The 27,690-nt window shown below is 28.0% G+C and overlaps 1 protein-coding gene across 2 annotated transcripts in view; it reads left to right on the top strand.

Annotated features, from left to right (window-relative positions):
* Window positions 1–25,657, top strand: part of LOC107457336 (glutamate rich 3) — a 38,549-nt gene extending 12,892 nt beyond the window's left edge. For both annotated transcript variants that reach the window (XM_043056551.2, XM_071188084.1), the window contains 8 exons: window positions 53–265; window positions 4,484–4,660; window positions 6,166–6,337; window positions 7,429–7,615; window positions 10,687–10,781; window positions 13,812–13,849; window positions 19,095–19,269; window positions 25,443–25,657. In XM_043056551.2, the coding sequence (XP_042912485.1) occupies window positions 53–265; window positions 4,484–4,660; window positions 6,166–6,337; window positions 7,429–7,615; window positions 10,687–10,781; window positions 13,812–13,849; window positions 19,095–19,269; window positions 25,443–25,615 (1,230 nt within the window). In that variant the 3' untranslated portion in view covers window positions 25,616–25,657. The remainder of the gene's footprint in view (window positions 1–52; window positions 266–4,483; window positions 4,661–6,165; window positions 6,338–7,428; window positions 7,616–10,686; window positions 10,782–13,811; window positions 13,850–19,094; window positions 19,270–25,442) is intronic.
* Window positions 25,658–27,690: the final 2,033 nt, after the last annotated feature.

The following is a 27,690-nucleotide window of genomic DNA, read 5'->3' as shown; positions in this document are numbered from 1 at the left end:
TAAAAATTTAAACTACCTAATATAAGATAAATAATAAATTAAATTTTTGTAGGTAGATAAAAAGAAGTACGGTAGAAATCTATCTCTTTCTTTGAATAAAATGAAAGCTACAATTGTTCCTAGTCATCTTAGTAGAATGCCAGATAATGCAAAAAGTGTACACAAAAAGTATGACGGATTTCAACTACCTAGGTCTGCACTTTCATTTGCTGAATATTCTCGGAAAAATGGCATTTTTCCTCAATCAAATATTTCTAAAGCAAAGGTTGGTATACGATCATTAATAATGTATTTAGTGATTAAAATTTCCTGTATGACTTCCTTGTTAAAATATGGATTAAATTTCAGGTATATTTTAATTTTGTTTTAGGAATTTTTGTGATGGTAAGAAAATTTAGCATGTTCAAAAAGAAAATTAACTTCTTGTAAGTCATTACAATGAACTATTTCTGTTATATGAGATATGAAAAACTATTGCCACTCCAAATACATTAAAACATTTTGATTATAAATATTTCTCACTGTGTGTGTTTACTTTCTATAATGAAGTTGTGGACTTTTTACTCAATTCCTAATGCAATTCCTAGATACTATGAAACTCAGTTATGCACTTACATGTTATAATGAGTCAGGAGTTGCAGTTTTTTGTAAAAAATAAAAAAATGTTAAGGTGTTGCATTATTTGCTCTTTTTGTATGAATAAAAATTTATTGCCTTCCAAAGCATGTTTAAAATTTAAATATGTATTTGAATCTAAAATTGCAATGCATAATTAATTTTTAAATAAACTGAAATAGTTCTCTATACTTACCTAAATTTGTAAACATTTTTTAATATTTTATAGAATGCTGTGTTTACTAAAATATGCTAGGGATAAGATTGTTAAAGGATATAATTTGTAACTTATAAAATAAAATATTTTTATTTAACTATTTTACATATTTCAGCTATTAGCAAAAAATTTTTTTTCTTCTGAAATTTAATAATACTGTTTTTGTAAGTAGAAAGCAAAATAATATTTTCGAAGTAAATTTCTTCAATAAAGGATTTTTGATAACACTGATGAACTGGCTATAAATATATGGCATGGTGTTAACATTTTCTAATGTAGTTTGTCATGCTGTTTTCATATCTGAAAACAGTTTTATTCTATCATGTCCGGTTTTGAAGATATTGACAAAAACTAATTTTTATAACCACTGTTCATCAATTTTGTTTGTCACAATGCTTTTATTAATTTTTTATGCAATCCCATAAAAATTCCTTGTCTTCAGTTAAAATTGAAGAGGTTGACTATTGGCATCAGTTAATTATAATTCCTACAAAACTCTAGCCTCTGTAAAGTATCTATGCACACTGTCATTTTTTAAACCAATTACGCATGATTTTGTCACTTGTATAAGTCATATTTATTTTATAAACAAGACTGCCCTTATGACTTTGTACATGATCGGGTACTAACAAAAGATCAAGCTGAGCTATTCAGTTCACACCTTAAAAATGTTCTGTTTGCTCCTAGTATAACAACTATGCACTTTTTCCTCAGGCATAGAGAACTTGTGTAGTTATTTTCAACGGAGGACACTATTTACTACTGTATGGACTTTTTATGTTTAATGTCAAGCCTAAGGGTTGAATACAACTTTGGACCACAGCGATATTTCATTGTCTCAATGAAAAATAGTTTGAAATAGTATTTATTATACAATGAAAATAAATAGCAATTGGATATGCTATCCACCTGAAAGAGATGTATGAAATCATACTCTGTCACATTTATGAATGGTTTATCTGTGTAATGGAGAATTCGGTGGCAGTTAGTGTTCATGGAAATAGACTAAATTTTGTTAATTATGGCTAAAATAAAAAAAATAATGGAAGATGTCTGATTGATTTCTGATGAAAGATTATGAAAACAGGATCATTAACATAGTAATTTATTTCCTTGTGCACCTCGAGGTGCAAAATAAAAAGAATATTGTTATCCAAGTGATATTTTATATAAAATAATAAATTTTGCATTATATTATTAATAGGGACAGACCATGGGAGATAAATGTCCCACGATTTGCCTGATCAAAAGCCAATTCAAAAATAGTTTTTAATCAATGCTTTTAGAGTACTGGAGAGATCCATCAAAGACGCGTTATTGAAAAATGACACTGGCAAAAGAGAAGCCAAGTCATGTTGATATTTAAATAGTTTGGGTGAAGATTTAATGCAAAAAAGTTCATTGAAAATTAAAGTAAACCTAATTAAGTCTATGTTATTGTTTAATGTAGTTGAAAAAAGAAATGTTAAAAATAGATTTTGATGCTTAGTTGTCATGACATTGAATTGTAATTAGTTGTACACTTGCATTGAAGTAAAAAGTTATCCCTTGCATTTATTGAGAATAAAAATATTTATATGCACTCTTTATAAAATTGAAAAGATTGAACTGATTTATTTATTTAAAGAACTATTAAGAAAATGATTAAATTTATGAAGTAAAGGAAATATAAAAGCTAGGAAATATGTAATGCCTTTATTGACATCATAACATGATTTAACAGCTACCACCATTCTTATGGGAATGTAGATAGGGTACACCATGTACTTTCTATCTTTGAGTGGGATAGTGAAGATTGAGTCAAATCATAAATCAGATCAAATCAGAAACATAATGCAGCCAGGAAATAAAAATGTACTTGGTGTGCTGTTGAATGACTGTGCCAAAGTTACCATACCAGTACTTTTCACCAAACTTGAGCGAATGAAGAAATTTGTGCCATCACTAGACAACTACTCAGATAATTTTCGGTACCTGTGCAGAAAAGTTTAATAAGTTGATTTATGTAAAAGTGAAATTGTGTTTAAAAGGCCTCAAGTAATGAAGAAAATTGCTGACACCCACTTCCCAAACTTACTGATTGATACTAAAAGAAATACATGGGGGTATTAATATCAGTTAGATCATTTTTGAAAGTGTGCACAAACAGCTGGGGATTAACTTGTCCCTTAAAACTTATCTCCTTGACTCACATCTTGACTTCAGCTGCAAAAACCTAGGTTCAGTCAGTGATGAACATGGTTAATGTTTTCACGAATGTTCATCACTGAGAGTTTCTATCTGTTGAAGTAGACACATCAGGACTGACTACTGCTGGGTACTCCATAGTGATAATGTTCAGCGCTAATGCAGTACATAATAGTTACATCTGAAAACTTCCTACCCAACACACCTTAAATTAAGGAAGTATTTTCAATTTGCACAGATTTTATGTGTGCATTATATCTAGAATTCCATATTTTTATACAGTATAATGGTCATGTAACTTAATCTCACTATTTTCTTAACTGAAGCTATGTTCATGAGTTTTCTCTGCGAAAGTAAATTGAATTGGTAAAATAAAAATGGTTCAAGGCGTGTATCTAAAAAATGGTGGATGATGGAGAATTAGCATGGTTTGTTTGCTTTAGAAAACGCACTAGATGCCAAGATATCTACCATTTTTTTAAAATTTGTTTATCAGTGTTAATTGCTGAGTAACCCTTTTATTTTAGTGTTTTTTAAAATTGGTAATTATCTGTAAAAGTAATTTTAGATTTTACCATCAAACAAGATACTACAAAAAAAAGAGAGAATTAAATTTTTTGAAAATATAAGGAATTTTTGGATAATTTCTTTTTAGCATTCTTCATAGAAGTTTTGTTGTCGATTTTTAACGCTGTATTATATTCCATTTTATTTAAATTGTTAGTAACAATATTCTTAACTCCAATCGTTGTAAGTATTTATTAGCTGATATTATTAAATATTAAAGATTATTTCAATATTTTGATCTATCAAAAAACAAACTTGAGCACTTAGCCATATTATGTCCAATAAATTTACTATTATATTTTTCTATGTTCTGCTTTGTTTAAAACTTAAGATAGTAGCTTTTGTTCATAAACTAAATCTCTAGTTAAGTAAACTAAAATTATTATATACATATTCATTACTAGGAGAAAGACATTTTTAAATGAGAAAAAAATAATAAAAATTTTAATGCATAAACTAATACTTTCAAAATAATATTTGTTTGCTTCTCCTATCTTGTATCTAACCTTTTTTTTTTTAGATTTCTTTTTTGTATGTTTGACCTATTAATTGCATCTAAATAGATATATAAGATAAGTAAGTTAGTTCCATAAGTTATTTGTTAGAACTTTACTTCTTATACTTTCTCAATTAATGTGTAATGATCTCTATTAATGTCTGTTCTTGATATATAACTTTTAAATGCTTCCAATGCTTGTGAAAATTCCATTTCACAAAATGTTTTTCTAATTAGTCACAAAGCAGAGAAAAACCCATGATTTTCTTTCCTATAGCTAGGAAAAACTACAAGGAAAAGTATCACTGGTAGTTTTTTTTTTCTTTTCTTTTTTTAAATAAAGAGATAAATGTGAAATATCTGTATTAAAGTATTTTATTTAATGACTTTTATTTCCTTAGAGGTGCTATTCTGCAAAAGATTCATCTCCTTATACTCTTCCCATGTTTTGGTGTAGCTATAAAAATCAAGCTCCTTTTTCTGTTCACACTGGAGTCAACTTCATAAAAAGAAAGAAGCGTAAAAAACTCCACTCAAATTTAGGGCCTGAACTTAAGTCAACAAACTTCACAAATAAGGTGATTTATACATTAATCATAACAGTTTTAACTTTTCTTTTTACTTTTATTTTAATGCTGTTTGATATTTAATTTTGTAATTGAAAATTTGATATTTAATTGAAATTTGATGTTTAATTTTGTATAGAAAACTGTCTTCTTACTTGCTTGTTTTTCTATGAAACAAAACACTTTTTTTACATGTAGTTTTCTTATTAAAGAAAGTGAAAGCTTTAAAGGTTATTAGACCTTGATAAAAATAATCATTTTTCGATCCTTTTAAATTTGATTTGGAAAAATATCAAACTGTTACAGTCATTATAACTCAATGACAACTCCTCTGTAAAAATCCAGAACTAGACATAATTTTACACTATATATTTAAGATAGAATCAGAATTATTCTTGTGCATGAGGCTTTTTCTTTTCTATCTAAGAAAAAATTCAGCTTATCATCTCCTTATGAAGGTTCATGAAGCTATATAACATTTTAAATACTGATATCCAAAAAAATATCCTTTCTTCAGACTTTTGCTTACAAACTTTATTTTTAATACTGAGAAATACATAGTTGATACATAACTGTGTGTAAAATCAAAATTGCGTCTTAAAATACCACGTTTTTTTTAAAAAAAAAAAGCAAATAATGAGAATTTGGTTAGTAACAAAAATTGGCAAGATACTTATCAAAGATAATTATATGTAAAAAATAATTTTTATTAATTATTTATTATATTTTTTTAATTGCTTTTATTGATTAAAAAAAAATAAAAAAAATAAAGTTATGCAAATTTTAATAATATTTTTATCACTTCTCTAAAATCATATGTACAAAGCAAAAAAAGTTTGCATTTCATCATTAAAACTCTATTATTCCAGTGTTGTACAAAATATTATCTTTAATAAATATTTATTATTTATTTGTTGGAAGTGACTTAAGTTGTAAATTATGTACTTAATTAGTGAAAAGACTTTGAAGTAGACAAATCTTTAAATGATCTCTATTTGCGTATAAATTAACAGAATCTATAATTCGAAAAAAGAAAAAAAAAGTGAAATAGCTCCAAATCAGTGAAATAGCTCCTAAGTGATGAAATTTCTAAAATAGAAATATACTAAATAAATATATTTTCTATAAATTAATATATATCTATAATATTCCATATATCTATCTATTCTATATATATAAATAATATATATAAATATATCTTCTGTATAAATATATACTAAATTCTGTTCAAATTTTGATTTTCCCATTCAAGACTTTTCATCATTCTTAATGTATCTTTTGTAATAGAAAAATTTAATATTTATTTAAAAGTATTTTTACATAGTATTGTTACTTGTTAACTTTTTATGTGTTAAATTATTAAACTTTTTTATTTAAATTTTTCTGCACAGAATGTAAAGTTATTAAACAGTTTTTATTTAATGAATGTTGCACCCTTGTCAGTATATGTTTTGTATTGTTATTGTTATTCTGATTTATTATTCTTTCATTGTCTATGATTTTCCAAACTTGTTTAGGTATCCTCATCTGTAAAGAATATAAATTTGGATCAGTGCAAAGTAACTTTATTTTATCATGGACATGGAGTTGTAAATTTTCAAAATTTCTTTAGAAAAGAAATAGTTATTAAGCAACAACATTGTGGTGGTACATCTGTCACTGTATTTAAAGGAGATATTGCACCAAATGGTAATATTAATAGCTTTGTTCTTCAGGTCACAAATTTGTTTAATTATTAAATAAATATTTAATGCTTTGTAAAAAGAAGTTAATTATTTTTTTTACTGGTTTTAGCCATTTCATTAGAAATTTTTTAGCTTTATAACTATTTCATTATAAATTGCAATAAGGATTTCTAAAAGCTAAAAAATTAACAGTAACTCTAAAATGCTTCAGTTTTGTACAATATTTTGATGACTTGTGAAAAAGAATTCCTTATAATTTTCTAAGCACTCAATGTTAAAAAAACTTCCTTTTTCCCTTTTGATGAATTTTTTCTTTTGTAACATTTTCGCTTCCAATGCTATAAACATTTTCATTATNTATATATATATATTCTAGAAAATAGAACTTTTTAAAATAATAGAGAAGCTAGTCAAAAATGCTTTAGAAAAGTCTTATTTATACTTTGAAGTGAAGAAACGTAATGACTACTGACAATGCAATGAAAACTGCGCTTCTAACTGATATCGCTCGAGGGGGGTTAAATATTCTTTTTTATTGGTTATATGTCTGTTAACCAATTTATGAACCATATATTTTGTCATTAGAATTACTTTATATTAAATTTTTGCATATTTAGTTTCAAAAACACAATCTTAACTCACATAAGCTTTTATGAGCAAATATATATGTTTATTTCAATTAATAATATTGTTTTCACGTTTTGAATTCAATAATGTAATATTTTTGAGCATCTTTAAACATGCTAATGTCAAGCTGAAGTGCATATCAAAATTAAGCCCAAATTGATTCGAGCGGTTGCAGGCGCCAAATCTTGGAATCTCTTGAAGTGTGTTGACCAACCCACAAACTGGCCTATATGGGGTTGATGTTCGGTTACTTTTGATATCCAGTGATGTTGATCTGTCCTAATTAACCACCTTTTTGGATAAGTGGTTAAGTCAACTCAGACAGGTGAACAGCATAATAAATGTGGTTAGCATAATGGGGTTTGCTGTTCTTTTTTTCACCTTTTATTTCTTAAACCTTTTTCTTACTATCATTTTAGTAATTTATGAATCATTTTATGACTCTTAACTAAGCTTTCTTTTTTCTAGAGACGATTACTTTCACATCTTTAACTCATGATGGTTTTCCGTTTAGTGTGACCATATTTCTTGATGGAATTCGTGACTTAAAACTGAGTTCCTGCTGCGTTTTTCGATACATGTTAAGAAAGCGCCTAGGAGGTTTAAGTGGCAATTTTTCTATTGATAACATTGCTGGTGGAAAGAAATGTTTAAAGTATTATTATTATTTAAAATATTTTCATATTTTATTGCAAAATTATTTTAATCTACTATATCTAGAGTGGTAAACGTTTGGCACGAGTGACAAGACTGACAAGAAAATAGTTTTGTGGGCAAATTAAAAAAAAGGGAATAAAAGATTTTTTTTTCAAAAGAATTTCATTGGCAGTATTTTCAGAATGTTGTAAAATTTTTTAATGTTTAATTACAGTTACCTAATGTTTCTACTCTTTTCCTTGTATGGCAACATAATACTTCCTTTTCTGTGTAAAAATATGCACTGGTTTTTATTAATAATAATACTACCAGGATGATAGAATTTTTTTCCAAATTTATGCATACGTTTTAAATTTATAAAAGTTAAATTGCGAACTATGAATAAAACTCTTTTTGTTTTGTTGAATCCAGGCATTTATTCTAATTTAAAAAGCTTTTCTTCTATAAGTCTTATAAACTCATTTTGCAAACAGTAGTTTCAGAAATGTATTGATAAATGAATCTAGTTCAAAATGCCTGTAGCTAAAAGAATCTAAGTATAAGATAATCAAAGGGTATCATTAATTTACCAAAACGAAATTTTTTATTAGTTTGTTGCAAATATGTTTCAGTTTTATACATGAAGATTATATCGTCTATAGAGTTATGTTTAATGTTATGTTTATGCAATGAATGGGAAGAAATCAAGTGTGTTGTAGTATAATATTGCAGATTTAATAATATCAAATTTATATCATTTTTGACAAACTGGCAAAAAGAGGTTTATTACCCCTGTACTATATCTTGATAAAAAGATTTATTTATATGATCTGTTAAGCATTAATTAAAAAACTTAATGAAAAAACGTTCCTAGTGCCAGTCTTAAAACACTCAGACTTTTGATTTTTAATTTGTATTATGCTATGCAATATTTATTAAAATGATTTTCTTAGGCAATGAGGCTGGTTTTAGTAATAAACAATATTTTGTTAGAAGGTTTTCTGTAAAGCTTATTTTTCTAAATTCCCTCAAATTGCATTTAATACTTTTTTCCCACTAAATTTAGTAATAAAATGACCACATTAGGTATGATATTTCTTATAAAGCTGAAAATGGCATTTTCTAATTCTGCTTAGTAACCTTAAAATCTGGTCTAAACAAAGTGTTTTGAATGTTTCATAATATCTACATCCACAATGATTACGTTTGAGTATCTGTGTGCTCTCTTGAGTTTTTTTTAAAATCCTATTTTAATTTATTATCGATGTTAGATAAGTTTTGGTTATTCCTCCTAATTTGTGACTGTAATCTACCTTGAGTAAAAGCTCTGTTTGGTTTTACCACACTTCCTTCACCTGAAAAGGATTTGAAATGATTCATTATTGTATTAGTATTCAAAATATTTCATTGTTTTATTTTTTTATTATTGCATTGTCAAAATATTTCCATATTATACAGTAACATCAAATGAAATAGTATTCCAAAAAATTTCTTTAAGCCTTTATATCAACTAATTATCTCTAAATCAAAACATTTTTTATAATTTATATAACCTAATAAAGTGAAACCTCCAGAAAAGACCACCTCTATGTAGAAAACTATGTTGTTTATGACCACTTTCGGGAGGCACAGATTTTTTTCCATAGACTTTGTGTTAAAGAAAACCTTTAGAAGAGACCATGACAACCTCTTTCAGTGACCGGGCAAATTTCTGCACCAAATGCGGAAAAGGCAAAATAAGGAAACAAAAAAATATCAAAATAAAAAATCTTAACAAAACAAATAAGTAGATTAAAATGTATTAAAAATATTTGTATGAGTCTTTTATTTAGAAAGCTCCTTTTGATGATCTATTAAAGACATTTACAACTTCATGTTGCAGTCAGAAAGCAATAAAGATGATACTATCAATTATTCAATTTTAGACTAGAAAGTTAAATTAGAAAGAAAAGTTATTTTAGAAAAAACTAAGCATCTCTAGCAAACAAATCTCATCTTATCTTTTAAAGCTAATTAATTTTTATGTTATGAAATTAAATGCAATCTTAAAATATATAATTGTTTATTTATTTAAAATAATTCTATTATTCATAATTGGTAAATTTGTTTTTACTTTTAATTATATCAGTTGTGATCATTTTTATTGATGCTATACTTTATTCATCTATCTGGTTTTCATGATACCAACACAAGTGGCATTTCCGCACCAAGAAAATGACACTGGCTAAAATGAAAATTCTTTGTGAAAAATCATGTATTTTGGATAACAATATAACTTACCCCTAGAATATTATTAACCCATATAGTTAACCCCTAAGAATGATCCTCCATTAACGAGCATTTTACTGTGGAACAGAGGGTGGTCACTCTCGAGAGGTTTCACTGTACTTGTTTTTGAAGTAATTTTTTGGTAATGGAAGAATTTTAATTTTAACGGGTTTTAGCATTGTATCAATGGGATTGGACTTTATGTATCAGTGGTTATAATGAATCAATAACTATAATAAAAGGTGGTCAAAATAAAATGCCAGAATATATTTAAAAATTGGTACATCATTTGTTAGTAAAATAACATGGATATTTATTATTTAATGAAGATTATGTTAATAGTTATGGTTTCAGGTGTTATTTGAATTGTTTACACTATCATGCTTGAATTTATGGAAACTTTTTATTATCACATATTTTTCCTCTTAATTAACAGTAAGTGTCGAGCAAGATCTTTCAATTTCTTTCAAGTATGACTGATTTCTTTTTGCTTGTATACAATCTGGAATCTTTTGCCTGACTCTATTTATTGTATGGACTTAAATAATTAAATTTTTAGCCAATTCAACTGAAGTAAAAATAAAATCATATTTAATATCTAAAGAAGCGTCACTGGGAGTTGTCATGTCAAAGTAACATGCGATTCAGTTTATTGGGGTGTATTTAGAAAATCAGATTCATTACATTTTGGACAGACTGCATATATATTTTTGTACATTATTATGCATTATTAATAAAAAAATTTTTGCATTTAAGAATTTTCTTGTGCCTAATTTTGCCACTGAATGCATGTTTTATTAATGAGGAAACTTTTTTGTTCAGATGCCAATATCTTGAAATTATGAAATCCTCCAAGATTGTAAAGACAATAGATGAGACTATTGATGACATTCAACAGGAAAAATCCATCGAAGAAAGTAAAATCTTTATATGAACTATTAAGGAATTGTTTTGAATATATTGGGTTGGCTTCTTAAGCTCCTGCAATTTTAAAAATTTTTTAAAGTTCAAACTGTAGGAGCATTCCATTTTTTCTGTCAATTCCTATGTCATTTGAGAAAAAATTTCATGTTAGAATTTGTTATATTCAACTACAGCCAGAATGATGTGTATTTTTTGAGGTGAAATTTTTAAACTTACCTTGCCAAACGCAAGCTGCTTTTTCAGTTATGGCACCCTCACGATACGTAGCACAAGTGTCACCAGCAACTATTACTACCTTAGAACCTTGATTAAAAGTAAAAAGGTGCGAAATGTGCTCTTTTTTTTAACTTGACATTACATTTTTAGCATAAATTGGCTTAAAAACAACATAGATTTTGGTTCAGCAAAACATCCTCTTTTGAATTATCTAAAATATTGTACCAAAAATGTTTAGTGATGTGCTCATTGTTAAAATTGTGGAAACTTAGTTTCCAACCCAAAATATCAATTTTGGTGATTCTCTTTCATTTTGTCTAAAAGAGTTAGTTTTTTTTTCACTTAAGTGTTTTTTTTTATATGCAAGATGTGCAAAAATCTTAAATATTTTATAAAACTGACGTTATTTAAATTTTTGTTATAAGAATTTGACTAACTTTAACTAAAAGTAAAATAAATTAAGAGTACTTATTTAAATATAGAGGAGAAATTTTTTTGACTTAATATTTGCAAATGAATGTATGATGTTTATTTGAGAACGTTCAAAACTAACACAATAATTGTTTTTATTTAGATTTTTTAAAGATGCTAATTAAGAGTGATTATTACTCCTTTGAAAATTTTTCACTAAGTATTAAAGGATTGCCTGTATTTAATTTACAAGGATCATTGATCAGAGCTTGGTCATAGTTTTCTTTATATTCCTGATAAAAAATATTTTGTTCTAATTTGTTTTTTCAAAATGTACAATTTTAACAAACACGCTTTTAAAATAAGCATTTTTTTTTTAAATTTCTTTTGGTAGGAAAATAATAAGAAAAACTAGACCTATCAATGTGAAAACCAATATGTTTAAAAAAAATTCCAAACACTTATCAAAAGAAAAGGAGTTAGCTGGAAAAATGAAACCTCTTTCTTTATCTTCCCCTTCTCTTTTCCTCAGAAGCGTGAATTATTGCTAAATCAAATTATCTTATTAAACACCACCCTCAAAAAAAATATTGGTTTCCATTTTTGTCATTTTACTCATCTTTTCATCATAGGCCAGTCACAGACGTTCTTCCCCAAGATCAAACACAACAGGTATTTTTGAGGCTTAAGATACTGAGGAAGAGCAAAAGCTTTCTTTCTCTTTTTGGAGTTTACTAGATAATGAATTCTACTGTATGATTTTAATAAAAAATCAAGAGAAGATTCATGGTAGCAGTGATTTTAATACTATTATTTATTATATCAAAGAATGGAAGTTGATTGAAGAGATTTCGTTAGGTATGAAAAGGAAGATAGAACACATTAATGTAAATCAGTAACATTTTTAATAACAAAAACAAAAATCATTACACTCAACGTGGAGAGACAAACATTAACATCTAACCAGAAGAGCTACCAAACGTCTACTGGCTATGTATCTTTGTAATTAACTACAAACAGCTGTTGTCAAAATGTGCTAAACAAGCATGAACTAGAATTCCTGTGATATTGCTAATTTCAACACTCCTTTTCAATATCAAGAACAATTTATATCATAAAAATAAAACATATTCATAAAAATGAAATATTTATCATAAAAACAAAACATTAAACAATGTAAAAGCAAACAATTTATTAAAATGTAACATAATATCATGTAAACACAACTTTAATTTAAATTCTTACTGTTTTCAAGTCTAATTTTTAAGTTCGTAAATCTGACAGACGTGAGAGGCTTCACTAAGATATTGCTATTTGATCTACTGACGGTAGGTATTGTAAGTTCCGATTGTTCATTCAACTTTTCCTTGGATTGAATGAAATTGCACATCAATGTGCTTTGATTTTCGATGGTGTAGAGGGTTTTGAGTGAGTCTTATAGCCCTTTGATTGTCAATATAGTGAGTGGGGTTCCCATTTTATCTAGTTATCTCTTTGAAAAGTAACTTAAGGCAAATAAGTTCATTAGCAGCTTTGCTAGCTGCAACATATATATTTAGCTTTTGTTGGGGAAATAGAAACAGATTGTTGTAATCAAGACTACTATGTTATTGTTATAGGCTCTATATTCCACAAGGATTAATTGAAAACATCATGGATGTTGAATGCATAGTCTTCATATCAGCAGCATGGTCAGCATTTCTGAAAACTGAAAATTCAGTTTTTATGAATTTATATAAAAATCCAACATCACTCCAATACTTCCCCTAAGAATATTATTCTTGTTCATTTTTCCCAATATTGCTGCAGATTTTACATTTACAATTTACATTTTATTTAAGAGTTTTTTTTTTATTTACATATTTTTTCCAAATTTCTTGAGTCTAATTATGCTATTTAATGAAAAATTTATGACAATTACTTAAAGATCATTGATAATGAATTAATTTTTTTAATTAAAGTTAATTTAATTATGGAAATTAGTTTTTTATTGATTCAGACTAATTTTTAATGACCTGTATAAAGAACTGTGGACCACCAGATGGGAGTCACTGTTTTTCAATACCTTCATGCTTTATATGAGTAATGTGGTACATGACCAAGTTACGCTTTCTCCCTATTTCCAGATTATACAGAGATTATCAATAGCCTACTTTAGCATGTTTCAGCTACCTATCTTTGTTAAATCTTTGTTGTGACTTTTCATTAAACTTGCACTTAATCATAATTGAAAACAAAAATCATATTCCACCAAATTCACTATGTGTGAAACTTTGCCAACAAATCTGAAACATGTTATTCAAACTCAATTGAGACTGTGTACCATAAAATAGAAATAAAATTTCATTTTGTTAAAATGTTAACTTTCATTTAATTTTAGTGTTTCATATTTTCAGAGTTAGAAAGTACTAAGGAAGTTATTCATGATATTGAAGTAAGTGTATGAATTTAATTTTAGTATTTTATATATTTTGGTAAGATATAGTTGTTCATATATAGTTTTTCATATACAGTGAAAGCACAATGTGGCGAGGGCTATTTAAATTTTGTTATTAAAGCCATTAAAGAGGCAATGTCAATGATCTAATGTAAAAGATGGAATGAGACAATGAGTTTGTTCACATTAAAAGTTGTTACATTATAACTTGTTTGTTTTTAAAACATTTTTTCTGCAAAATATGGCTTACTGTTATTGGTTTGAAATACAAATCTATATGCAAGATTTGCTATTTGTACAACTATGAATCATATTATGAGTGAGTCAAAACTTGAAATTTCAAAATTAAGAGGACAGGAGAAAGGTTTGATTTATGAAGAATCCATTTTCCAAGAATCCATCAAGTTTATTATCAAGAATCACGTTTATCATTAATGTAATTAAGGAAAAAAATTGTATGTTATAAAATTTTAATTTGTAAATTGTTTTCTTTTAAAAACCATTTTACACAAAATACATTTGACAGAAGAATTCATTGTTATTTGTTTAAGTCAACAATATTAATAGGTTCATTGCATTTTTGATAAAAAAAAATAATAATTTTAGATTAATTTCTAATGTTTTTGAACAAATTGTTTAATTTTTCCACTTAATATATCCACAGTTTGCGGCCAATTGCATTACTAAGAGGGGATTTTAAGGGTCAAAAACTGTTCCAAGAATTATCCTTAAGCATTAATTCTGTAGCTACCAATAGATTAGATACCAATAGATTGAAATCAGATATGATAGAAAATAGATTAGAAAAGAGATATGATTTATAAGAAACTATGGTAAAAAAGTGTCCTTACAAAAATTAATGACACAAGTATTTTCCTTTAACATCTTGAAGTATTAAAATAAGCAAATGTTTCTGTTGCTCATTTCTTCTATCTTGATGTATCAAGTGACTGCAATATGTCACCAAATACTAATTGCTTGATGATCATGGAAAAAAGACGCGCAATTTTTACTTATCTGAACATACCAATAGTTAAAAATATGATCAAAATATTCCAATAATTAAAATAGGTAAGTCCATTATGTATGATTATAGATAAAGAACACTTCAAATTTTCATAAAAAGAATAATAGGTAGTTGTACAATTGTTCTAGAAATATTAAGTAAATTTGTAAATATTGTACTCAGTAACCCTTTCTCCCTTACTTGTCAGTTTATAAAAGGGTTGCCTGCTTTCTTTGCTTTTCGGTAATATTTCTACTAGAGGTAGCTAACTTTGTTTTGACACATAATTCTTTGTTTTATATATATTTGATTTATAGTTATTTTCCAAACTACTGCATAAAAATCATTCAACATTACATATTAAATGCGTTCCAGATCTTTTGTGGTTAGGCTTTCAAAATGTTGGCAAAAGTTCTAAAAGCTTTAGTTTTTAATTGTCTACCACTCTATAAAATATTTTGCATATGACACAATTGTTTTTAGCCTTGGTTAATAGATATAAATAATTCAGTGATTAAAGTTATAAATGCAGTAAAACTTCCTTTAAGGATCACCTTTAAACAATAGTAACTCCTGAAGAATAATCATATGTTTATGGTACCACATATTACAAGTTTTACATAATGAGAAACCTCTGAACAGCGATTTCTGAACAATGACCAGACCACTCATTGTTGGCATAAATTTTGTATCAGGGTGTAACTTAGTCAACTTTTTTCATCTCTTGTCTACAATAATAATTTTAACTGATTATTTTTTCCATTGATCATCTCATTCATGTCATTGTAAACAGTTTTTAGGTATCTCTACAATAGTTAATCATATATTTGACAGTTCAATTCAGTCTACTACAGATAAGGTGCATCTTTCATGGGTGGTCTGTAGGAATCACAGGTATCTTGTTCTAACATACAATATGAGTCTTTATTCTTGATGTTTCATTGGTCAGTTTTCAATTTAAGCAGTTTGTAGAAAGTGCTAGCTCGTGCATGAAAGAAGCAATGTGTGCATACACCTGACCAATATTTGTTGAGCGATATCATTTTGTTTATTCATATTTTAAAGACTTTAAGAGTGGTAGTCTGAGTTTGAACTTTAATATGTGAATAATGAAAATATGAATGTTAATCTCAAATAAAAATGTTTTACATGAAAGGATAAAATTAAAGTTATTGAGTATAGTTAAAAATTGAATAAGCACGCAAAAGTTACCTGGACTAAATGGCTGTGAAAAAGCGCAAATCAGCGGCATCTTTAAAAAGAAGTGATCAGTATTTTAGTGGATTAAATTGGATTAAAAAATCAAGCTGCGTAAGACAGGCAGCAAAATTCTGGATGGAATTCTGCTTGATTGGTTAACTAATTGCCCTACAAAAGATTTGTCAATTTCTGGACCAATTTTACTTGAAAATGCTCTGCAAATTGCAATAAAGTTAGGGATAGAAAAGTTTAAAGCATCAAATGGAAAAATTTGAGATGGCTGGAAAAATTTAGATTAAGACACAACATCGTCTACCATATTCTAAATGAAGAAGCAGTAGTTAATGCTATAGAAAAAGCAAATTGCTGGAGTAAAACTTTTCAGCAGATAATTGCTGATTTTGATGCTCAAAACGTCTAAAATTGTGACAAGAAGGGATTGCTTTTTCAGACTATTTTGGACAAAACGTTGTGATTTATGTGAAGATGAGAAATATTCAAAAACGAATGCTTGATTGTTCTCTTATGCTGCAGTATGGCTGAAGATTTCCAAAAGACACTCGTTATTGGAAAAGCAGCCAAACCGTGATGTTTCAAAAACAAGTTTATTTAAACTTCTTGTCATCTGTTGAAGTAATTGCAAGTCTTAGATAATACAGTTGATTATGACCAAATGACTTTTGGAACTAAATAAGCAACTAAAGAAAGAAAAAAAGAAATATGTTTTTCTTTTTTTGGATAATGCTAAATATCCAGCAGATAAAATTTTCAGTGATGTTAAAGCTGTGTTTCTGCCTACAAGCACCCATTATCAACCACTAAATCAAGGTATAATCCAGGCCTTTAAGATACTATAAAGCAAGATGCAAATCAGAAAATTTGTTTCTTTTTAGCCAAAATCTGCATCTGTAGTTGGATTTACTATATAGTTAAATGTCTTGGATGCAGTGAAGTGAATTAGTATGGCCATCAAAAAAGTGAAACTTGAAATTGTTCAGAAACCCTTTTTTAAAGCAGGATTCAAAATTTCCTCTGAGATCTAATCGCTGAGTGAAATAACTGGAAGTGAGGAAGACAAAGAAGAACTCAAATATTTACATCAGTTGGAGTCAAACATATGCTTCTTAGTGATTTTGTATATGTTGATACATTTTTTTCTATGTATGACACAATAAAAGAATTGATTGAAAACAAAGCAGAGGCAAAAGGAGCTAGCGGCCATATGAAAAAGAAAGCAGAAGAAATTAATGAACTGAATAAATTAAAAGAAATCAATTTGTAAATTTTTCAGCTCCCTAAAATAATTTTTCTATTAAAATTTAAGTTTTAGCAAGTTACAACAATATTGAAAGACATTTATATTTTTTAAAATTCATGTTAGACAATCTTAAACAGCAGTGAAATAACTTTATTTATTCGATTTCCTGCTTTGAAAAGCTAAAATAACTTTACAACATTATTTTCTATAAAAATTCACATTTTGACAAGTTACAACAACCGTGTACAATATTAAAATATCTTTAAATTTCAACATGCAGCTTTTGACTAGTTTGAACAAGGTACAACGACCTTAAACAATATGAAAATTTTTCTCGGTATTTATATTCATGTTATAAAACTTTTTTACTGCCTTGAAACATTATTTTTCATTGAAATGCAAGTTTCAACTAGTTACGACAACTTTGAACAACATAGAAATAACTTTAAATTTCCTTGAAATGTTGTTTACCATAAAAATTCAAGTCTTGACAACCTTGATTAACTCATAATGTATTTATAAGTTTATACTGAGACACGAGCGTATAGATACCCATTTCAGAGCAAGAACTTGAATAAATAAAATTATTTTACTGTTGTTTGATATTGTCTAACATGAATTTTAAGAAATATAAATGTGTTTCAATATTGTTATAACTTGACAAAACCTAAATTTCAGTAGAAAAATTATTTCCGTAAATTAAGAATATTTTTAATGTTATTTTTTTTAGAACCTCATAGTGTACAGAAACCTTTTTGACTCACTGTACTGAAAAATTCTAGCCACATTCAGACTTTTGCTCTCAATAATGGTAATGAACTGTAAGATAAAACTATTGACATTGTCAGTAATTTGAAGGAAAAACATGTGTTTTTAAAAATAAAAAAATAGCTACAAATAACTGATTTTTTGTAAATGTTGACTATAAAGTAATAAGATATAGTTAAATTTACTATTCAAGTTCCTTTTTACGTCATAATGCTTTTTTTTAAACCTTTTTGTTGTTTGATATCGTTTTTTCTTTCTTTTTTGAATAACAAACTTTGAATAGTGGCCGCCTTTTAACACCGGTAACATTGGCATAGTGTTAGGAGGCTTTACTGTCGTTTATAATTTAAAAGTTTTCTTATTTAAACTTATTATTTATTGTATTTTATTGAAAATTTATGGATTTTATACCTATTTATATTAAGACTCTGTTGAGAATTTTTCTAACAATGCCACTGCTTATAGTATTTCTTCCTTTGTAACTTGAGGTGTAAAATTTGCCAATCTATTTTTCTTCTTTTCATAAAACGTCTAGAGTTTTAACTTGCTCTTAAAACTACATGAAACCTGCTGTCAATTTAACTTACTACAAACTTTCACCCTCTTATGAAGTAGTTAAGAAATGAAGAATTGATCTATAATAAATATACACATGTCATAAGTATACAGATAATGTTAAAATTGTATATCATAAAAATCTGGAAAATTGTAACCTTTCTTTACATATCTAAAACTATTGATACCCATTCAATAATTTGATGTAAAGAAGAAAAACATGATTAATTTTTATTTTTTTCATCCTGGGAAGAGAACTAACTTAATGCTTTTGCTCTACTTGTAGCACTACACTGCTTTCTTCTAATTTAGTATAAAAAACAATGATAAACAATGTGATTATGTTAATAAGTTAATTAAAAATGATATTTTTTTCTCTAAAAAATGCTTCAATTTCCTAATTTTTTTATTGCCCTTTCCTCAATAAATAAATGTTTACGTCCTTTCTTATATAGAATAGTTCATCACAGTTAGATGGCTCTAATATCTCAATAAGGTCAGAAACTAGTGTTAAATTTGATGAAGATATTGAAGAAAATTTGTCTGTAAGATCTGACATACAGAACTCTGTGTCAGAAGCCCTGATTCCTGAAGAGCATGAAGTAAAAGAAACTGATGTTAGTGTTGCTGGTAAGTTGGGATAAAATATTAATTACTATATATCCCGGTGTATCAGTCAATCTCCTATTTTCGATCACGAGATAGCAAATTTCTGAGGGTTTTTTTTCTTTGGGTGTTTAAGTTACAACTAAAAATAAATCAGGTATGCAAATTTCTAAAATTAAAAATATAAAATATTGTTAACTCTACAAAATTTTCTCAAGTTAAAAATATTTCACATTATTCTCTTTGGATATGATACATTTGCCCTCAAATAAATTTGCTATAAGGCATCCTCTCAAATAATGATACTAGACGCATCAAGTGATAAATGGTAATAGATGGAGCAAATGATAAATGATAATAGACAGGTGGGGAAATGTAAATTCAAATGTTATTGTAAAATCGTAGAAAAAGTGTAAAAGATGATGTTGAATTAGAATCCGTTGCAGAGTGGGATCCATATGACATCACTGTTACGTTATTGAATCCAACACAGATGACGCTCTGGAATTTTTGACTTTGTAGCTTTGTGGAATGTTTTAAAAGTTTTCATTGTGTTGTAGAATATTCTTTTTAAGTACACTTGAATTAATTATCATAACTTGTCTTATTTTCATTTTATTTCTGAATCTAACTTGAAGTATTGTTTCTAAAAAGAATCTTTAAGTTTAAAGAAATGTTCTTTTTGTTCATATCTATCTCATTGTTTATAATGTATCAATATTTCACAATCAACCAATGTCTGTTTTTACTATTGGTGTATATGTTGAACCTCTATTTTTGTAAAAATTTTGGCACTTTGTATAGTTGACTTATATACCGGGATCTATGGTAATAACATTTTAAAGTCATACATTTTTGTTTAACTTTACCTACTAGCAAAATCTTAGTGGGCTCACTATACAACTCAAAACAGATAACATTTTCACCCTTTGTATCTAAAATGTCAGGATGCATTTAATTATTATAATTTAATCTTTTACTAATTCAATCTTTACTGGCATTATTTTGTATTGATGTAAAATTTGTGCAAAACATTGTATTAAGAAGTTTTAATATTTTGTTTTTCCTTTTTGATTAACAGCCCTGTTTTAAATGTTAATTTTTGGTAGTGTAATAATTCCAATATGCCCATATAAATACTTTGTCAGTTTAACTTATTTTATACACAATTTTACAGAAATCGTATATTTTTGAGAAAAATGAATATTTTAGGGTTATTGTTATAATAAATAAAATCAACTTTTTTAATTTCTGCTTATTACATTCTTGTCTAAAAATATTTTCATGTGCATATTTTTATAACTAAATCATTCAAGAGGATACCAACCTGAAAGTCCTGTAACATTAAAAATGGCTGTGAAATAATACTTTAACAAGCAAAATGTTTTCAATTTTCATTAACCCCTAATAACATCATATATTATTTGGAGCTTGAAAAACAAGACACAAGACTTTTATTTGTATTTTTGTTTTAAAATTGAAATAACAAGTTGAATAAATTATTTAAACAGAATGTAAAAAGCGTAATGTTTGCTACTACTTTAAATATTTGGGAAAAATTCTTCATTTAAAAGCTAGAGAAATCAGCAGGTCTGTCATCTTTAATACACCCAGGATTAGCTAACAGAAACTTTGTAGATCTGTGTCACTTGTATATATAGCTCAATAAAAGTTGAAACCATGTGCAATAAAATTTTAGCAATATTTTTTTTAAAAGATAGAACCATTTTGTTGTTTAGCTGCAAAACTGGCCATCTCCAAAAAATAAAATTCTCGAAGAAGACAGATTTTCTGCCATATTTACCCAAAATGAGACAGGAACAAAAACTGTTAGGTTTTTAAGGCATTAGAACAGACAGTGTACTTTAAAACACAACGTAAGGTGACGGGCATCACATTTTTAAATTTGAGTTTGGCCAATTTTAATACTTATGTTGTAGCTGGGCAGGTGGGTTGTAAGCCAAAACTCAAATTTTGCTAAATTTAATGTAAATTCTGGTTTTTTAGAACTCTAAATAGACAAAAATGCTTAGTTCCTTAAATTTTATTTTAAAGCTAAAATCTTCTTTTAAGTGAGTGAACTATATACATTACCCTTCAATAATGGAAAAGACACTTTCATTTTTGGAAATTTTTTTAAATTTCTCAAAAAATACTTAGAGGATTATTTTATCAATTTAAGAAGTAATTAGTTTATGCAATTTTTCATACTTCAATAAGGTTTAAAACTTTCAGAGGTTTTAGAAACCAACAATAAATTGCAAGAGAAAACAAGTATTTTTAAACTCCTTATGCTGGAAAATTAAGAAATTAGCTTGTAATTTATATTGATTACTTTGGCTGTTATTTGCAATAACTGCATAATATTTCATAAACCTGGCTTAAATATTTATGGAGATACAGACATTTATAGTAAAGAAAAAAAAAATTCTTATGTTTTTCTTGTTATACCTTCAAAAACATTTAATATGAAACAAAATTTTTAGAGCAATTAAAAATTTATTATAATTCTTTTTTTAATTTTTTAGAAAAATCATTGAAAACTACACAAAATATAACTATTTAAAGTAGTTCTTTTATTCTGCACTTGCGTGGAAAATTTCAAAAAAATAATTTGCGTAATTTTTTAGTGTATTCTATTTTGCAACTAATGAAATAAGTCTAATTTGAATATTTATAATGTAATATATAATATTTATTGTATATAATATAATATTTTGTACTTTTTAAAAGAAAGTTCAAAATGATAAGGGATTTTCCAAAAATTTTCATTTTCTACTATTAAACAAGATTTATTAAAAATGACACCAGCATTGTGGGGGATCATGCCCCATATTGCCTCTCTCCTTTCCTTATACCATCTCTGTTTCATTTTTAAATGATTATTATACAGTATAATCATTTGTTATTAAATTTTGTCTTATGGTACAAATGAAATTTGTTGAAAACCCCCTATCATTCTGAATTCTTTTTAAAGAAGTACAAAAACTACTTAAAAATTTTCTTGAAACTCTTTCAATTTTCAAACCAGACTTTATCATTATTTTCAAAATATGATTCCCTAAAAAAGTATTGATTCCCTAAAAAATTATTAAAATTAAAACTAAACTATTCATGTGGAATGTACTGAACTATTTATGAACTATAGGGTGATGTCAGGGTTATTATTCATAATTATAATTGATTGGATAATGAAAAATGTATTCCTAGTTGCAAGAAAAGGAATAAGATGGAATTTTACAACTTTAAAATTGTATAAGAATACTAAGATTTTGCTGATGACATTGTTTTATTTGCCAGCAAATTTTAAGATTTGCAATCATAACCTACTAATTTTGAAAACTGTGCTGTAAACGTTGAATTGAAAGTAAACAAAATTAAACCAAAACTATGAGAATAAATGGTAAAACTGAGCATGGAATTAAAATTGATAGTGAAGAAATAGAAAATGTTAAAAATTTACATACCTTGGTAATTGTTGATTGTAATAGGAAAGGAGGAACAGATGCAAAAATAGCAGTAAGAATTTTAAAAGCATAGTATTGCTTCAAAAAGTTGACTTAGGTTTGACAATAAATAATTTAATGCTAAAAACTAAATTAATATTTTTAATACAATGGTAAGGTTTGTATTATTATCTGGGTCAGAAACAGGAAAAACTAACAAAACTACAGAAAAAAAGCTAAACAATTGACAAAAGAGATGTTTTCAGAAATAATCTAAATATATTCTGGCCTCAAACAGTATGTAATTCAGACCTTTACATTAAAATCAAACAGGGACCAATCACTCTATTTGTTCAAATGTCTGGACAATTCTGTAAAATGCTGAAAGCTGTTCTATGATGTTGCCATGATCATGTTATTATAGAAAGTAATAAATAATTTCTTTTTGCTCAGGAAAAAAAAATGGCTCCTCTGTCTAACAATTAGATTCAAATTATTTTGATACAGGATGCTTAATGACCAGCCTTAATATATATTTTTTGTCATTGTAACAAAAAAAAAACTGTACTCATCTCAAAATAAAGTAAGAAACAGCGAAAACAGCTATTTGTGCTGCCATACTGGTCTTGCTGACCATTGCGGCATTAATATTTAGAAATTAGACGGTAGGGGGCCAGAATGTGTATGCCTGTTCTTTTTTTTTCCGCAGAAAGTAACCTATTTCTTTTTCATCATCGCCCATCTTGAATATTTACTCTAAACTGAAAAAAATATAATGATTGTTGTTAGAAAATTCTATAACAGTCGGCTTTGAACAGATGTTGTTTTAGACAGTTTTGAGCTACACCTGCATTTTGTTGAGACACAACATATGAGTCACACTGCTTCCTTGATTACCAATGCCATTCTGGCAATGAGACACACAAAACTCTATTTTCTAGTTACACTTTATTTCATTTCACAATTACAAGTAATATTAGCAGAAAAAAACAATTTAGCTGAGGAAACTCATTTTTTTCCAACATTATGGTAACTAACATATTAATAAGCGGGCAAAGGAGGATTTAAAATGATCTAAAGCCAGTATATTTTAAAATGAAATTTAATGGCAGCTCCTGAAAAGTTGAGCACTAAGCAAACAGACTGGTAAAAAATAAACTACTTCTACTGAACGAAGACTACTTTTTGATAAATTTTAATCTCACTTTCACTCCTTACTAATGAATGGTTATAGTCAGGAAATGTTTTTGTTTTTTTTCTCCCTTAATTAATATATGGCTCCTGTTGTGCTAGTTTCTTGACTTCATTTTTTAAAAGGTTCTTAATATACATTAATGCTAAGTTTGAAAATTATATTGTGCAATATACCTGACCCATGGAAAAATTGTGATTCCTTGATCAAGCATGTATTTTTTACCCATACATGCCTGGTATATGATGTAAGCATTAAATTAAAATACCTACTGATTGATGAACCTTCAAATTTTGCCAAGATAGCAGATGAAGCAAAAAACAGCTCCAAATAGAGTGAAGAAAAAAATTTATGGAATTTCCAACGACTTAAATTTTTTAAATTTACATAAAAATTTTTATCACTAAGGTAGTTTATCCTTTTTCATTCTCCTTTCATGCTTATTATTATTTTTTTTGTGTTTATCACTGTTCATACGGAAATAAGATACATAAAATTGATGTATCATAAAAGCAAATGGGAGAGCGGTATGCTTTTTATAACATCATTTTAAAATAACGTTTTGAAAGTCAAAAACTTGGCCTTAATACTTAATAGTTCTAAAATTAATGTTCCTTTGTTAATACTCTGTTGTTAATAATGCCTAATATTTATGATTAATACTTATAAATATGATACTGTTATGTTATTTCTCTTAAGCAGATTAATAATTCATGTATTTTAATTTATTAATAATTCATGAAAAGTGTATTTGGGCATGTAAAGTTTAATTCTGACTTCTATTTTGTAAACTAACATGCACAACAAGACAAGTAAAAATGTTTTGTGATTTCTTGTGTTCTGCATTAAAGACCATGCTATATGCATTAATGTATTGTGCGAACATACATACCAAATTTCTACCACCATTTTCGAAAAATATTAATTGAAGCTCCTTCTAAATGGAATGATTAAACTAGAAAAATTCTTAGCATTGTCAAAACCGAAAAATTTTCAAAATAACTTAGGAAGAAGAACTGAACTTTAAACTTCTTCTATTTACTAGAGATAGTACACATTTTCTATTTATAGAAATGAGACAATTTTTTTTGCACAAATCCTAGATTCTACTTGTTATGACATAGGAACTTTATTGGGACTGTGGTGGAGAGGGAAATTACATTTGGTAAAATAATTTTTTTTTTAACCATAATGTTTTTTTATAATTAGGATTGTAATTTTTTTTTCTGAAAAGCTTTTAAAAAATAAATAGATAAAACTATTTTGATAACAGCAAATTCAACTTTCTTCACTTTTGAAAATATTAAAATGCATTACTGTTGAATAATTATAAATTGTTATATCAATCATCTAGAATTGTTATATCAATAAGCTTTTTTGTTTTCCTACACAAAACCCACCAAGATCATATACTAAATCCTGATAAGGGTATTGCAACTTGACGGTATTGCGACTACTTATTGAATGGCGTGTTTTACTTTTTTTTAATCATCTAATTTCTTTTATATGATATATTAAATGAATCTAACCTAATGGCTCATTTTTGTTTAATTTTATAGAGGAATCAAATTCTGACTCAGAACCATCCATTATTTCATCAGAAGACTCTGCTTCTGATGATATTAAGCAAGGAAATTTTAAAACAAATAGTTATCAATCAGAGAATTCTTCAGAAGATGAAAATGGAAAAGAACATGTAATTTTGGCATCTGTTCATAATTTACCCATATGAAAATGGGGTAACATATGTGATACAATAAAGCCTTTAAACTAATTTCTTGAAAATGAATTTTATTTGCAATGAATTATGAAATATTTCTTCATAATTTACTGTCATGAAGATTGCGTATCTTATGTAATACAATAAGGCCTTTAAATTAATTTTTTGATTATAGATTATATTTTTTACGAAATAAAAATTTGAAAAGTTTTTGCAGTAAAGCCCAGTTTATTATCTTTCAAAGATATTACGGCTTTATAAATTTTAACCTCTCATTGCATTGTGCTATTTAAATTTTTTGAAAACTTGTGTTACATAGGATAGGAATTTCTTTCATTTCACGTTTAATTAAATAACGAAAGAATGAATTAATGGAAGCATTAGATTTTGGTTAACATTAAAATCTTTCTTAATCATATACACTGTTGGACAAAATTAAGAGATGGAAAGCATTTTTGCACATTTCTCTAAAAATACCGCACAAAACCTGGACAGTTGATTGCCATATATGGTCACTGTAGAGCTATTGGCCCTGAGATAAGTTGACATATTCTTGTGGACGTTACTAAGCCAGCAGGAGGTATAAAAGTCCGCATCGAACTGTTCATCTCATTCCACTCTTCAGTTGCAGATTTTAGTGCATTTTTTTAATAATCTTGTTGTTTCTTGCTGGTTTTTTGGTGAAATGAGTGAACATCATCGTTCAGACGAAGGTATGAGGTGGAGAATTGTGGGTAGACTTGAGGCAGGCCAGTCCCAAGCTCAGATTGCCAGGGAATTGGATATAACACCAAGCGTCATTTCCAATTTGTGAAGTCAATTTAAAACTAGTGGGACAGTATGCAGACGACCAGGACAAGGTCGCTCGAGGGCTACAACGGCCAATGAAGACCGGTATTTGTTCCTTTCAGCTAAGCGCCAGAGGACGGCTACAGCCACTCAGTTGTCTAGGGGCCTCGCGGCTGCTACAGGAACACCAATTTCGAGTAAGACAGTTTTCAGGAGACTCCATGAAAGAGGGCTGTATGCCAGGAATCCCGTTATTTTCATCCCACTCACTCCCTCCCACAAAAGAGCGTGTGCAGAATGGTGCAGACAACATCAGAATTGGACACATATTGAATGGACTAATGTTCTCTTCACCGATGAGTCCTGATTCTGGACGGTTATTAATATGGGGGGAACCTGGAACCCGATACCATCCCAGCAACATTATCGAAAGGGACCATTATGCTGGTGAAGGACTCATGGTTTGGGCAGGGATCATGCAAGATACCCGCACACCGCTCCATGTGTTTGACAATGGTTCCGTGAATGCCCAGAGGTACAGGCAGGAGGTCCTAGAGCCCTATGTGCGTCTTTTCAGGGGCGCTGTTGGCCCTGAGTTCATTTTTATGGACGACAATGCGCGACCACATAGGGCTCTCATGGTTGATGAGTATCTGGAAAGCGAGGATATTCAACGAATGGATTGGCCAGCCAAATCCCCTGACCTGAATCCTATTGAACATGCTTGGGATGCTCTTGGGAGAGCTATTGCGATGCGCCAACCTCCCCCCCAGAACCATTCTGGAGTTAAAAATTGCTCTGGTGGAGGAATAGGAGGGTCTTCCACAAGTCCTCCTTAACTCCCTTATTAACAGCATGCATACTCGTTGTGCATTTTGTCTGTCTGTCAGGGGTGACCGTACACCATACTAGAGGCAACACACACTGTACAAGCTTCACTTTTACTGTCATCTTTTATCCTTAAGTTCAGACTACATTGGATTTATTGGCAATAGGTCTTGCTTGAATGGTACTTTCTTGACTTTCTTGAATGGTACTTTCATTTTTGTTTTGCATACTTTATTATCATGGAATAAGCTATATCCGTACCAAATTTCCTTTATTTATATTCAGTATTTTTTGAGATATTTGGGAAAATGTCTTCCATCTCTTAATTTTGTCCACCATTGTATAATATTCTGTGCTAAACTATTTTTGTTTTACTTTTAACGTTTATTTTAATTTGATAAAAATAATTGAAATCTGGATTTTTTCATTTCACTTTCTTATGTTTTAGGGTAACTGAATTTCATATGTTT

This window comes from Parasteatoda tepidariorum, chromosome X2 (assembly GCF_043381705.1).
Source record: "Parasteatoda tepidariorum isolate YZ-2023 chromosome X2, CAS_Ptep_4.0, whole genome shotgun sequence".
In the NCBI taxonomy this organism is placed as follows: Eukaryota; Metazoa; Arthropoda; class Arachnida; order Araneae; family Theridiidae; genus Parasteatoda; species Parasteatoda tepidariorum.
The sequence above is the reverse complement of the archived record's forward strand: the minus strand, read 5'-3'. Positions and strand labels throughout refer to the sequence as shown.